A 15,565-nucleotide genomic window follows, 5' to 3' on the forward strand; every position below is an offset into this window, starting at 1 on the left:
ATGTATACAACACAACACTTTATTAAAGGGTCCTGCTCGTGACAGCTCAGTTTGTAGAGCACTAAAATAAAGAGCAAAGAGACTCGAATTGATCCAGGGAGCAGTCAAAATTTTTTCAAAGACCTTTTTGTCCACTGTTAGTCGACAGGATTCGTGGGTAATTAAAAAAAAAAAAAATCTTTGGCAATGAACTAGCGTAAACAGTTGCTATTGTCCTTTAAATCTTGACAGAAACCGAAATAAACCCCGGCTTCCTGGGTCTTATGGCTCTAACTCTAAAGAAACTTCTTATCTCCCATCATATAACACTACGATTACCATTACCACGGGGAAGTTATTACACTACGATTACCATTACCACGGGGACGTTATTACACTACGATTACCATTACCACGGGGAAGTTATTACACTACGATTACCATTACCACGGGGACGTTCAAGTCACCGAACGCGAAACCATGCTGTTGCTGTTTGACTTCAGACTCGTCTCCACTCAGAGCGCATTAAATTTAAATGGGCAAAGCCACCTGCCCCACTGAAGGAAGAAAGGATGACGGTAGACATGTTCTAGACCTTGATCTGTTGGCAGCCAGCCAGTCTCATTAATCTCACATTCACATTATTTCGGCCCGGAAGGTCCAGGGTTTGTGTCATGCTTTGAGCAGCACATAGTTGAGTCTTTGCTCACATTCTCTCACAATACCTAGTAACCCAGGTGTAAAATGTGTATCTGGCTGTGAACAGCATTGTCTCTGTCAGAAAAAAAAATGTAATATCGCTTAACAACATCATGTCTCATTCTACACGTTAAGTGTTGCTGCTGGCAAGGGCCCCCTTGTAAAGCCCTTTGAGCATGTTTAGTAGACATTGCGCTATATAAAAGCTCACGTTTAACGTTCAAATATGGGACTCACATGGGTGAGCTTGCGGTGTTGTGAAGGAAAAAGAGAAGAACAGATGAGGAGACAAAAGAGACAGTAAGATTAAGAATGACTTCCTCAATTCCAGATGTGAAGGCAAGAGCATCAACCCAGAACTAAATAGTTCCATGCCAGAAATAGAACTAACACAAAGTCACATGAAAGGGGAGGTAGATAAAGGAAAGCAAGCTACTTATCCAATCCATTATAAATAATAATAAAAAACAAAACCCCCCTCCCTTCATACACAATTACAGCATGCCAAAAGAAAGGAACAGATTGGGAGAGAGAAGACAAAACAATTTAAATAAACAGTAGACAGGGTATTCAAAGGTAAGTTGGCCTAAATAGTCCATCACAGTACACAATAATAAATGATAAGAATACACGACAAGAACACATCACGAGAAGGCCAAATTATGAGATAGAAAGTCCAAAAGAAAAGCCAAGACCCCTATAACCCCCCTCCCCCATCTCAAACCCACCACAGCAGTCAAGCCTCAGGACAGCGACAACTTGGGAGATTCAAAACAAGTAGACTGCTTTAAAAAAAATAATCCATTGTAATGGAATATGACACGAACAGTACAGAAAAAAAATTCACAATGTGAAAAACAAAAAGAAGAACTACATAATTTTAATTATTGTCTTATGATAAAAAGTATAAAATAACAAACTGGGTCGTGGGTTTTCATTTTCAGCGTAGTATCATGCATGTAACCAATACATAGGCTATTGATGAAAACATGTCAATGCGATGTGTGTATCAGGTCCCTTTGGCTAGTCACAAATACATAACAATAACAATAACAATGGTAGTAATAATAATTATAATAATATGAGATGCGTATGACATTAAAACATGCATACCAAGATGAGGATGAAAACCATCCACAGGTTTGTTTTTTTTGTCTTTTCTTACTTTTACATTCTAGAACACAATACCTCGTATAAATTTCAGCACCTTATTCAAATAAAACTGGATACAAGAACAAAATTTTTTAAGATTTGAAATAATAACAAACAAAAACAAAAAAAAGGGGGGGACTCTCTAGTAACAGTAGAACCTCCACTTTAGATCCATTTCCTTATTACGCATTAGAAAATATTTCATTACAAAATGTCTATAAGTTCCTGTAGTGACTTGAAATTACTTTTAAAAACTTTTTGATGCAGGACATAAAAAATTCATCAAATTCTCAAGACCTTCCGATAAGTTGAAATAAAAATAATTTCTATTTCTCCGGCACCCAACAATGCTGTGTTTCAGCAGTCAAAGAGGGCAAGGCATTTAATTCCTTTGAAATCATTTTTTAAAAACAAAAAAAAACTGTTTTATAACAGCTCAAAACAAAGAATAGAATTGTAAAAATTAAAGTTAAAATATAACATTAGACCAGATAATTATTGCGTATTCATTAACATGAACAAGTTGGTGATAAAGTTTATAAACCAAATACATGAAAAATGGATAATATACCTTGAAAAAGACTCATTCTGACAAAAGATCAGTAAGGGGTGAAAAAAAAAACAACCAAAAAAAAAAAACAATAAAAACAAACTGGTTTCCAATGTGATGTGATTTTTAAACAAATATTAAGAGCAGTTAAATTAAATGATCATTGATGCGGAAGTTTTGTGTGAAATAAATTATGATTAATATGAAATGTAACAGATTTACAACATTTTGAATGGTAGAACTTGCATTGAACATCAACGTATCTGTTATTATTATACACTAAAACAATTCTAGCTTGCTGACGTATAAATAAATAGAGGAAGGTTAATATCAATGATAAAAATATGAAATTATATTATATGAAACATAAAATCCTAAATTGATCATTTTTGACAATCACATCAATAAAGTATTAACAGCCTGTCAGTCTATATCGAGATTAAAAATAACAGGTAGAACAAAAGAAATATCAAATTCAAAATATAGACGAACTGAACAGGCAGACAAGCAGCATGATTATCTTTGAATAAAACTGAGACAGCTGCCAATGTTACGCATTTGAAACATATTGAATCTTTAATTCTACAGATATGTATGTCAGTTTAATGATATAACGTAGTGTGTGGTACTTCTTTCCTCTGCCTTAAAAGCCAACAAATAGGTAGAAATTAAGTGCTCATGAGCTTTTGATTATCAAGTCAGAACAAATGAGAAAAAAATATAAATAAAATAAAATAAAAATACAATGACACACATACACTATAAAACATGAAATAAAGAATGTGTAAAAATTCGTTTCAAAACACTAAACCAATCAATAAAGTTTACCATTTTCAAACTCACAAACACACCAGAGAATCATTTGCGTATTCTTACTTCAGACTACAAAACAACAATCAAACATCCTCTGGATTTTCATCGTCATCTTCATTGTCAACATCATCATCGTCCTCGTCGTCTTCATCTTCGTCGTCATCCCCTTCTCCATCTCCACCAGCAAACCTTTTGATGTCCTCAGGATCCTCCTCGTCACCGTACAACTCTTCAAATCGTTCAATGTAGGTGAACTTCATTTTCACTTCCTCTGTTAGAGGAGCATTGCCAGGTCTGACAACTAAGACTGGTTTCATTCCAGCTCCATTCGCTGCCTCGGCCTCTGTTGTGAAGTAAATCAAATAGAATTGAAATGAGCAATTTTTATAATCATCAATCTTTAAACATCTGAAGCCATTCAATATTTATTTTTAGATATCTTATTTCTTACAGTGTCCTAAAACATTTTAATATTATTTCCCAGATGATAAAAGTAGCATAAGACTGATGTCAAATATTGAAAAGCAAAACAAAAATGAACTATTAAATCCAGTTACAATGTACACGACAAAATTCTATATTTCAAAATTCATATTCATTTTTCATGTAACCTAATAATTAAAACATAGACCCGTAAATGAGCTCTACAAAAATTGACTGAAAATTTTTGATGAACATAGACTTTTAAAATAAAATGAGTGCAGTATAAGAGAGGAAAGAGATAAGAGACAATAAGAGAGCAAGTATTATTATTTAGGTACTTTGATGTAGAAGTAGAAGAAATGGCATATAAGCCAGTTATTCATATAAGTAAAGATGACCTATCAAAGTTAAAAGCTTTGAACACCAGAAAAAAAATACTTTCACTAAAATTGCCTGTCATCATAGTCATAGTGTAGGAAATTAGAGGAAAAATATGACACACGTGTGTAATGTATGAATACAAGAATAGAAATACATGACATTTTTATATTCATTCATTTGTTTTAATTTGTAAACAAATATATCTATTCTCATCGGACTAATCGTTAACGAATATAACCCAAGTTTACACATAGATTCAATTCTCAGCATCTAGAATACCCCAAAACTTATTTCCAGTTTGAGGTGAACGATTACAGATAGTGCTTAAATTTAATGAAAACGTGTGGAGTGGGCACTTGTATCAATAATGATGAGAATTATAGGGCATTGAGAGAAGTGCCAGATGAAAACAGAGAATATAAATATCGCAGTGCCAGAGCCAAACTTGGCATCCAACCAACACAGCCCCCTTCGCCTGGCTGAGACTGAGAGAAAGAGAGAGAGAGATCAACAAGCAGTCGCACTAGCCACTGAGCCATCCAGCTTGGCTCTGACACCGCAATATTTTTCTTCTCTGTATTCATCTGGCACTTCTCCATACCTTATGATTTTTTTAGGGTTTTATTGGGCTTGCAACACATTTAGATCATACCAGCGCCAGTACAAAGGAAGAAAATGGGATAGTAAAAAGTTCTGGAATTAAAATTAAAGCACCCAAGAGAAAGTAAGACAAATGGGAACTGGGAACAAATAGGGATCAGGTGTAGAATCCAAGAGCATACCCAGACCTGCCAACCTTCCCAGGGTGAAAAGTGTATTTTTTAGCAAAAAAGTGTATTTTGTTCGCACATGTGGAAAAAAAGTGCGCACTATACAAAAATTTATATAAAAGCTAAAATCAATCCCAAATCAAAATAAACTCTAATCTTCATCAGTCAAGCAATCTCTAGTGATTACAAAATTATCGATTTATCGAGAAACTAAAACTCAATGGCCATTTACATTACCATAAGGCTCAGAAATTGCAATATCAAAGGAAATTGCTTTCGAAACACTCAAAGAAATGACCAAAAGACCCTTAACATGTTGGTAGTATTGATGCTAGTGTCAGTGGAAAAAGTGTTGGTTGTTGTAGCGATGGTGCTCTAGTGGTGGTGGGGTGATGATGATGATGAAGCTGTGGTGGCGGTGGTGGTAGAAGTGATGTGGTGGTGGTTGTGGCAGTGACAATGCTGTGATGGCATTTGTAGAAGTAATGATGTCATGATGTTGATGGTAAGAGATGCTGATGAAGTTGTGATGGTGATATCTGCTAGCCCAGTACATCAGTTATGAGAAAGTTTTGAGATAAAATAACTGGGAGAGTGGTCTTCAATTCAATAGATGACAATTTGCAACAGTAGCAAGATATTTTCCATATATGTTATCTAATGATCCATATCTCTCTCTCTCTTTTATTTTATTTTTTGAGCATTCACTACTACTATTACTTCTATATACTACTAATACTATTACTTTGGTCAAATGATGGGAAATTCGCAAAGTATGTAATATGCAGAGACAAGTTAAATACTTCTAAAATAGTTCTAAAAATTAATTTTGAACCAAATACCGTTCTTAAAGCTGCCCACTTTGTAATTCAAGACTCGTACAAAATAATAATGAAAAAAAAGATCATTATAAATTTTATAAATCAAAATAGAGTAATTTAGTTATTATAAAGGGAAATAACCCATTTCTGTTTAAGTTAATTAGCAATACAGTTTTTAATTGAAAGCTTCATAGTCAAAGATGGTTCAATTAAATTTTCACTAAGAATTTTCTATTTAATAAGTGGCAAAAGTTTAAATGTGGTCTGAGACTATTTAAAGTATAAAACAAGCTTATATGCATAATTCTATGCAAATCCTCAAAAATGTATGAGAAAAATATTGGTGAAATCCGGCATCATATAAGCAACTGAAATGATAACTATAGTATTAGTATTAAATGTGATGCATCATTCATTCAGAAACATGGTCAACAGTTGGTGTACGACACGTGTGTATCAATGCATCAAATGTATCATCAAGATCATTCACATCACACATCTTTTAAAAAATTGTATTAAATCCACTAAAATCGTATCCGCGTATTCGGGGTCCAAAAATCGTACTAAAATACGATTAATCATACTGGTTGGCAGGTCTGCATACCATCAATGTACTTAGTTTGAGATCACCTATAACAACCAGACACAAGCACAAGATCCAACAAATAGGAAAACACTCAAATTATTCAAAATAACAAATATAATAATACATAACAGAGAGATGATTTACACAGAAAAAAATATCATCTCCCAAAACAATAAGTATGCATTTGACTGTTTCCCTCCAAGCCAGGAATCCGGCCAGGGCCAGGACAAAACCAAGTAATCTCATTCCAAGACAAAGACAGAAAGCAAGTTGGAAAACAGATATAGGGGGATAGAAGACACAGCAAGTACCTCCCTGCCCGCTATGGGAGGTCAGGAACCCCACCCAGTCCATACCTTATATTTCTCACCATAAATATCATGAATATACTTACCAGCAGGGATGTCGGTGAGGAAAAGGATATCTTTAGGTTCATTTCCAATCTCAGCTGCTATTTTCTTGTAGCTTGCAACCTCTGTCTTACTGCCCGACGTTGTGTCAAAATAGTTTGAAAAGACCTGAGAGACACAAAGCATGGGTTCTTAAACATAGAATCAGTTTAGGAAAGATCTTTTGATTATGATCCTACTGTAGTCTTCCTCTTCATTCATGAAGATATAATTAGAATATCAGTAAGCTATCATGCACAATAAACCTGATATAAGAAATAAAAAATAAAATATGTGCGTAATAATAGTAATAAAAAAAAAAAAATAAAAACCCCAGTGAATTTCAAGACAAATAATTGTATCAAACTATATATAAAAAGCATGATATCCAATCTTACTTAAAAACGATTAAGAACAGGTGCAATGTTGTTTAATTTTGGAGGAAATCCCAACAGATATAATATAAAATAAATTAGAGTTTGTACATATTTTTGGAGGAGAGAGGGGGAAGCAAATTTGACCAAATTCTGATTCAAATACCCCAAGCTTTGGGTTTCGTAAATGTCTCAATCTGGAAGAACAGGATAAAAACTTTGGTCAAATTTGCCCCCCTCCCCCCTCCCTCCCCCCTCCCAGCTACATTCAAAAATATACAAAAACATAAATCCATTCTATATGTATGTTGTTGACAAAAGATTATGGCAGACCTGCCAAATTGAAAACTTAAAATTTAGTAATTTTTATGTCAATTTTTAGTAACTTGACAAGGAAATTCGTAATATCTGAAATTGTGTATGAACAACCACAATATTATTATTATTATTAGTAGTAGCAGTAGTAGTAGTAGTAGTAGTAGTAGTAGTAGTAGTAGTAGTAGTAGTAGTAGTAGTAGTAGTAGTAGTAGTACAGTAGAACTCGGAAATAGCGAGTTCGACGGGTCCACTCCTAATTACTCGCTATTTCCGAGTTGCCAGGAAAGGTCACTCGGCCGTACAAAAATATGGAAAGACAATGTGTGTGTGTGTGTTCTGTGCGTGTGTGCCGCGCGTGCGTGCAAATGACTGTGTGTGGATAAAGTGGGGTGAGGACGGGGTTGAACACGGCCTTCGTTAACTACGTAATGATGGCCACAGGTTGAAGTTGATCCACCCCTTCCATTTCCATCAAGATTTCGTGTATGTGTGTGTGTGTGTGTGCGAGTGTTTGTATGCACTAGGCATGTCTGATGAGGTAAGCAAGCGCATCACTCAATCACTGACCCACTGAAATAATGGTTCCACGTTCCCCTCTCTCGCTGATCGTGTCGTTCGTTAACGAATGCGACTCGCTGACCGATGCTGCGAAGTGAGGCATGTTGACATGTTGGCTGCCAGTGCTGACCTCGTGCGGCACCACATTGGGTGAATAATTGACCCCCACACGCACACAAACACCCACACCCAACCCCCACCCAAATTTGTTTCGCCTATTATGTACTCTAGACTAGGCTACTATGTAATATTACTCGTAACGAAAAATAAGAAAAGAAAAGAAGCTAGGCTAAAAATATTTAAATCGCCCTTGTCTGGTGTTTTGCTTTACTTCGTTCGAAGTCCTAGGCTGGGGAAGGAAATGCTCGTTATTTCCGAGTTGACCTCTTTTTCATACTCGCTACTTGCATGCTAATTTTATTGACTCAAATAAGAGAAAAAAAAACGGGGATTTAGATTTTACTCGCTATTTCCTAGTACGTTACTTTCATGTTCTACTGTAGTAGTTGTAGTTGTTCTTCTTCTTATCATTATTATTATTATTGTTATTATTATTATTTAAGTATTACTAAGAATTAAAAATTTATAATTTTCCATAAAATTTCATACGTGGCCTTGAAATTTGACTAAAATTCATAAAATCACGGAAAATTTGTAAGATTTGCCAGGTATGTTATGGTCACGAAATAAAACAAGTAAATCAAGAGAGGACATATAGCCAGGATTTTTTTCCCAATATTAAATAAATGCAATAAACATTTTCAAAAATATAATTTATAAAATGCAAATCCATATTTCTAGTACTCAAATCATTTGTAACACAGTTCTCAGTATGTATTATCTTTCTAATGTCTTTTTGAAAGTCTTCTAATAACATTCAACACAATATGCAATATAAACACTTTTCTGATCATCCATATTACTTCAGTAAAATATCACTAAATCACCAAGCGAAAAAAAAATCAGGATAATTCTATTTATCAAAATAGCATATATTTAAATTCAAAGTAACCCTGCTAGAAATAATAAAATCTGAGAAAAAGTCTCGAATTATTTTCCCATCACTTTATGTACTAATCGGCCATAGAAACACAATTTCAACACCCCATCCCCATCTAATATTTGATATAAAAGTGAGGTGCATTGTATTTTTTATCTCAATAGGTTTTCGAAAGAACTTACATCAGACAAGTCTCCAAAGTTACTGTGTGTGAAAAGCAATTTCTGTGCCTCGATGCTTCCAGAAGAGAAAACATACAAAGAGAAGCCTTCCTCTACAAGCATTTTCAGCATTTGACCAGCATCTTGAAATAACCTGTGGGATTAAAATACATTTTTTTAACCCTTTTAACAATGAGATTAAAATACATTTGAAATCGAACCGTCTCATAACAACAGACTTAATAAAAATGTCTTATCAATTCAAATGACTGAAATTATATTTGAGTGTCATTGTGAGAACCCAAACTTGGTGCCTTTGGGTTATTGAAGACTTTATGAGCCTCATGCTGAAAACTTTTAGAGTAACACGAAACCCCACCATGAAAAAAAAAAACAAGAAAAACAAATACAATGCTTATCGCAATTTATATAGATGTCACCCCTCCTATTCTTAACCTTGTATGATATATTTAGTGCCATTATGCCTCCTACTATTTGAGTATGCTCGCACTACATGGATTCCCCCCTTTACAAGATGAAAGACATGCAAGATTTGCCACAAATTGCTGAAAGAAGGACCTAGGATGTGTGACAGCAGCTCTTGACACACTAAGAAATGTAACACTAACACAAGTCTCATAAAGAGAATACGCAAATGCAGAGACGCCAACTTTAAATTTGGCTCACAGGAGTTTCAGACATCACTCGTAGGAATTTCAATGCCGAAAGAGGAATTTCCGCACACAAGAAAAAGGAATTGGAATGGTAATTGGCATTGTGTTTACATATTGTTTAGTTCCAAATAGATAACTGATTAGAATTATATTATGATATATAAACACATTGCCAAATACAATCCCAAATTTCCTTATTTTAAATGGAGTAAAGCGCCAAAACCTAATGGTAGAGATTGTAGTACTGGTGGTAGTGAGGATGATGTGGTGTTAGTGGTTGTAGTAATAGTGGTAGTGATAATGAAGATGTGATAGTGGTTGTTGTTGTAGTAGTAGTGGTAGTGATGGTTGAAGTAGTAGTGGTAGTGATGATGATGTGGTGGTGGTGGTTGTAGAAGTAGTAGTGGTAGTGATGATGATGTGGTGGTGCTGGTGGTGGTTGTAATGGTGATGGTAGTTGCGGTAGTGGTAGTAATGATGATGTGGTGGTGGTGGTTGCAGTAGTAGTTGTGGTACTGATGATGATGTGGTGGTGGTGGGGGTTGTAGTAGAAGTGGTAGTGATGATGATGTGGTGGTGGTTGCAGTAGTAGTGGTAGTGATGATGGTTGTAATACTAGTGGCAATGATGATGATGTGGTGGTTGGAAAGGAATGGGGAGGGGGGGGGGTATTCTTGGAACAAATTGACCTCACCGGAATTTGACGGAAGTTGCCCGGAGCCCGGAATTTTTTGCTCCAGACCGGAGTTTTTTCCGGTGAAACCGGAGTTTTGGCATTACTGCAAATGCATCTATTTCACAAAACACACTAAAGCAAACACTCAGTCAAAAACATTGCAGATTACATCAACAATTCAAAAAACAGATACTACACCTGGCTTCTTCACATCAACAAATTTCATTACCTATTCACAAAATCTGACACATCCAAATAGTTTTCCCCCTCGAACAATAGGCAAACGGAACTAACTAATATGACATAATAGACATTAAAACCTCACATCATTTCAACAACACCGAGAGAAATGAATGACTGGAATGGCAGGGATGCATGTGAGATAAATTTAAAAGATTCGCACATAATAATTGCACACCTTTTGGACTTAAACTTGATAATGCCTACATTTTGATATACAGTTCAGACAACATATATAATTTGAAAATTCCCATTAAATGAATAGACACTAGATAGATTTAAAATTCAACAACACTCCCAATCAGATGCCAACATAAAAGCTTGTCAAAGGGGAATTATTGACAAAAATAGACCCCGGAGGAAGGCTACCCCTGGGCACAATCCAAGACCATCCTTAACCTGCCATAGATCTGAATCTGAATGTTATTCGAACTCAACTCAATTCTGAGTATTTGTATTCGAGGATGGAGAGATTTGATAAGATATCTGACTACCTGCAAAATACAAAAGGGGATGAGTTCTAATATCAATACTATATATTACACAGTCGCCAGTCGCCCAGAGAGATGAGTTATCATTTACTGAGGATAGGAATATTATCTCTCACTCACATGGAAATATAAACACACTAATATCCAATTCATTTCTTCACAGAAAAGGACTCCAGTCATGGCCTGGGCAAAACCAAGTGAACCCACTCCAGGACAAAGACAGAAAAACTTAGAAAAATACACAAAAGATTAGGGGGATAGAAAACCCCACCAACCATTCACAAATACATAAATAAATAACATTAACACTGAAAAAAAAATCAGATAAAGTTTAAGAGAACTTCATCTCCTAGAAACAACAACAACAAACCCTACTTACTCTCCCTTCACTTCACCACTTTCATAAGCCTTTTTCCAAATCATTCCCTGCAATGCTTTGAGCTCTGTTGACTTCCTATCAGAATCCATTTGCCACTTGACATTGTCCACCACAGCTTTGACGATGTCGTCTTTGTTGGCATCTTCAGCTGGAATATCCACTACACCATCTTTCTTCTCTTCCTTGTCTTTGATAGCCTACATCAAATAAGAAAAATATAATAAAGAACTAAATAAAATTACAACTGCATCACACAGAAAAACAAACAAACAAACAACAATAACAACAGTAAAAAATCCATATTGGACAAAAGCACTATACTGTGTTAAAAAGGCTTGAAAGTAAAAAAAACCATGGGTGGGAATTGAGAAATCATGGTTTCAGTTGGAAAAAAACCCCCAAAAAAACCCAGAGATTCTATCTATAAAGGAATCTAGGGAATGCTTCATGCTCCCACAGAAGAACCTAGAAAATAATAATAATAAAAAGAAATGATTCACTGTGACATTCATCGATTTCACTGATTGAGAAATTATGGTTTCAGCTAGAAAAAAAAAGTCAAAAGAAAACAACAAAATACAAAATCAGAGCGTTTATCTGATGTGGAATCAAGGGTAATAATTCATGCTCACAGAAAAGAATCCATAAATTTTAAAATACAGAAATGATCCACAGCGACATTCATTGATTTCACAAAAGTATTTCTTAAGCCTAATGCCTCACCATCCATAAATGTTTATGCAGTGTAACTGAATTTTAAAATTATACTGCGGAAATGCAAAGGTACAAAATTTATTTAAAACTTATCTACATAATTAATACTCATTCCACTAACTTTAAAAAAACTCAATCAGGTATATCTTAGGGTCATATGTATGTACCTCCATATGCAGTTAGAATTTTTTATAAGTCCTCAGTCTATTAAAAAGTCAATGAATTATGAATATTCTAAATTAAATTGATAAGAGAGTACTTTGCGAAAGAGCAGACGGCGAAAAGGTCCCTCTATTATTAATTATTCATGTCATCCTTTTAACTTTACAAAAATTATGAACTTGAACATAACAAATTCTATATCCTCACTATATTTACATGATATATATATATATATATATATATATATATATATATATATATATATATAATATATATATATATATATATATATATATATATATATAAATTATAACACATAACAAGGCAAGAGGCTTACATTAAGTTTGCTTCCTTCAAAAGCCTTTGATATGACAAATACAAAGTGATTTATCAATAATATCATCAATGAAGTTTTAAACTAACGATTATTGCTGGTCACACTGAAACCTTAGATAATATTAATACAACTCTTGGTCGACCATATGTTTTAAAACTATCCATTCCTCTCACAAACAACTCACCAAAGCCCTGAGAGCAGATACTGCCTTTTGCACATCTGTTTTTTCAAAGTTGTCTGTGAGGTACTTTTCAGCATTGTCTCTAGCATATGGGAATAGAACATCCTGTGAACAGAATAATTTTTTTTTAATATCATTACAGTATTGTTATTGGGCAATCAACATTCAAATGATAATCTTTGGTAGAGATAAGCACAATGAATGACTATCTTGAGTGGCGACAATCTTGTTAGCACGACAGTATGGTGTCTTGTATTGTTACAAAACTCAAGCAATGTTAGCTGTGGTCAGTGGCTGAATGGGAGACAGTGTTCATGAAAAATTATTGTCCAAACATTGCGTCCTTGGGCAAGGTGCTTTGCACACCTTACCCCACTCGACTTGGGTTTGAATGAGTCCCTGGCTATAGATAATGAAGGATATTGTAAAAAGAAAATTCATAAAGGACACCTAACAGGTGACTAGCACAATACAAAATGGAAATATGGGTCCGAATGGCCTGTTATACAAAATGGTGGACATGCTATATCCATAAAAATATAAATTTATAAATGTTCATCTTTACTATCTAAACTGTACAAAAAGAGTTGACAGATGTTCTATATAGTCGGGACTTCTTAATCTCCATTTTGTAATTCAGAATAAAAATAGATAGCAGTGGGTGTCAATTCAACACATGCGAGATGCAATCCATAACAGGAATATTTAGATATGTTACTAATCAAAATGGTCACTTTCATTTGTGATTGTCTAAATTGAACAAATTGCTGGAAGATGTGTTTAGTTTAGATAAACCAGTTTATTACGTAATAGGACATCTTTCTTCTCAGTATGTTGCTCATACCCCCCCCCCCCCCAAACCACAACCAACTCTTTTACTATATTTCTATTTCTCATTCCTATTCCAATCCGTAATGTATGTTTGTATTTTAACAAAGTGCGTTTTTTTTCTATCATTCAGTATAGTGTTGAGTTAGGTGTCGTAACGTCCACTCTATTATGTGTGAATGAATGACTGAGCGTACATTATGAAAGTTTTTTTGAGTTTTCTAATCCTAATTCATTTATCCAAGTCTGTGATGGTAGGTTAGTTGTAGGAGAAATGAATGATTACGACCTTCCATTGGCATTGGAAAGACATTTTAAAAAGTAGGCTAAGAAGATACGTTCATTGTATTGAACAAATAGACAGTAGTCAAATAGAAATCGTATGACGGGAATACAATCAAATGTCGTTGGTTACAACTCGCTACCTGGCATCTCTACTCTCTTAGTTTCGTGCTGCATTCGTAACAACTGATCACATTTCGAGCCAACCGGTAAAATCCAGTCACTAATAAATCGAAGTCACGTGACTTCGATCCGAGCATCGGCGGCTGACTTCAAACACACCGGGTGTCAATAAAAAAAAAATAAAGGCATACACCATACACGTGACAATTTTCTTTATACTGACTGCGGGATAAAATACAAATAAAAAAAAGTGAAATCGTCATTGGACTCCAACATTTATTTTGAATAGACTAGAATCGAGCAGATAGATTCTAATAGATGAATAGAGTGGAGTGGGGCTGAAGTAACTTCGTGTAACCCTAGGCTAGCCGCCAATCTCTGATTGAATGTCGATGTTTCAAAATAAAAATGTATGCAATAAAGTAGAACTTATTGAACACTTAAAACTTAACATTCCTCAGTCTTCTTGAATTGCATTTTTAAAAAAAAACAAACATGGACAGTTACCAATATTGGTGGGGCCCGTTTTCATTTTCTGTTCCGACAATTGTTTTCATCATTATTATCTTTGTTGACAAAACGTCGATTATTTTGTTTAATAGTTTGCGTCACCTCTCAATGTACTGACAATAACCTTGGCGATATATGTCAAAAACACTTTTTAAACATATAATCTTGGCAGTGAAGGTAAACTATTGATTGAATCGAACATTGGATCGGTTCTTCGTACTCTATTTCTAGCGTTCGTCCTTGGATTGGTCGGCGCTCAAGAATTCATTATCACATCACAGCAAGCAGGATAAACTTACCTTTACGAAGGAAATTGGAGTAACAGTTCCTTCAATGTCAACAATAATCGACCGAACATCATCCAAAAGGGATTCTGCTTCTTCTGCTGTACGTTTAACACCAGTAGTTTCTTGATTATTTTCCATTTTTGAAGTATATTCGTGAGAAGGAACAACACAAAGACGCCGGTCTTCTCTCAGCTTGAGCAGCTAGCAGACAAGCAGATGCGACTAAGAATACCAGATAATTTTTATCCAAAATGCCAAATATTGTGCTGGAACGAGCACGATTCAAGTTTCCACTCGCCTCGAATTGATTGAATTGGTGACATGAGCTTCATGTACATATTGTATTAAAATTTCAAATTCAAAATAAACGCACTGAAAAGACAATGAATTTTAAGTGTCCCAGAAAGCAAGGTGAATATAATTTTGATTAAATATAAGTCAAGTCCATTGGCTTATATCACTGATGTTAAAAATATGGAATCCTAAAAATATATAAATATTTCTCTATGTCTATGGCTTGTCCCCCTTGTGAGTATGGGGAGGTTTAATTTCTGAAGTTTACTGACTTTTTAAGTTTGTTAACTAGAAACAGATAGTCCAGAGCGGCTCTTTTCCATCCTTTAAAGTGACTTTCTCTTTTGTATATAATAAATTTGAAGAATGGAATGCAGAGTTTTCGATATTCGAGTACCTATGCAATAGACACT

At 34.8% G+C, this 15,565-nt stretch overlaps 1 protein-coding gene across 1 annotated transcript; it reads right to left on the bottom strand.

Moving 5' to 3' along the window:
* Positions 1 to 1,542: 1,542 nt before the first annotated feature.
* Positions 1,543 to 15,088, bottom strand: LOC144963430 (enolase-phosphatase E1-like). The gene is made up of 6 exons (XM_078897489.1): positions 14,871 to 15,088; positions 12,832 to 12,933; positions 11,435 to 11,631; positions 8,996 to 9,128; positions 6,569 to 6,692; positions 1,543 to 3,536 (listed from the first exon to the last, which is right to left on the bottom strand). Exons 1-6 carry the CDS (start codon positions 14,994 to 14,996, stop codon positions 3,277 to 3,279), a joined length of 942 nt encoding a protein of 313 aa, XP_078753615.1. The 5' UTR covers positions 14,997 to 15,088; the 3' UTR covers positions 1,543 to 3,276.
* Positions 15,089 to 15,565: the final 477 nt, after the last annotated feature.

The sequence above is a fragment of the Berghia stephanieae genome, chromosome 1 (assembly GCF_034508935.2).
Source record: "Berghia stephanieae isolate SIO BIC M18660-M18661 chromosome 1, UCSD_Bste_1.3, whole genome shotgun sequence".
In the NCBI taxonomy this organism is placed as follows: domain Eukaryota; kingdom Metazoa; phylum Mollusca; class Gastropoda; order Nudibranchia; family Aeolidiidae; genus Berghia; species Berghia stephanieae.

What these genes read in the sequence shown, in the direction of transcription:
- LOC144963430 (XM_078897489.1), bottom strand. Translation starts at nt 14,996, where the DNA reads ATGGAAAATAATCAAGAAACTACTGGTGTTAAACGTACAGCAGAAGAA. An exon ending in AGTGGTGAAGTGAAGGGAGA is followed by an intron (nt 9,129 to 11,434) that starts GTAAGTAGGGTT and finishes TTAATCCCACAG; the next exon opens with GTTATTTCAAGATGCTGGTC. An exon ending in ACTTTGGAGACTTGTCTGAT is followed by an intron (nt 6,693 to 8,995) that starts GTAAGTTCTTTC and finishes TGTGTCTCTCAG; the next exon opens with GTCTTTTCAAACTATTTTGA.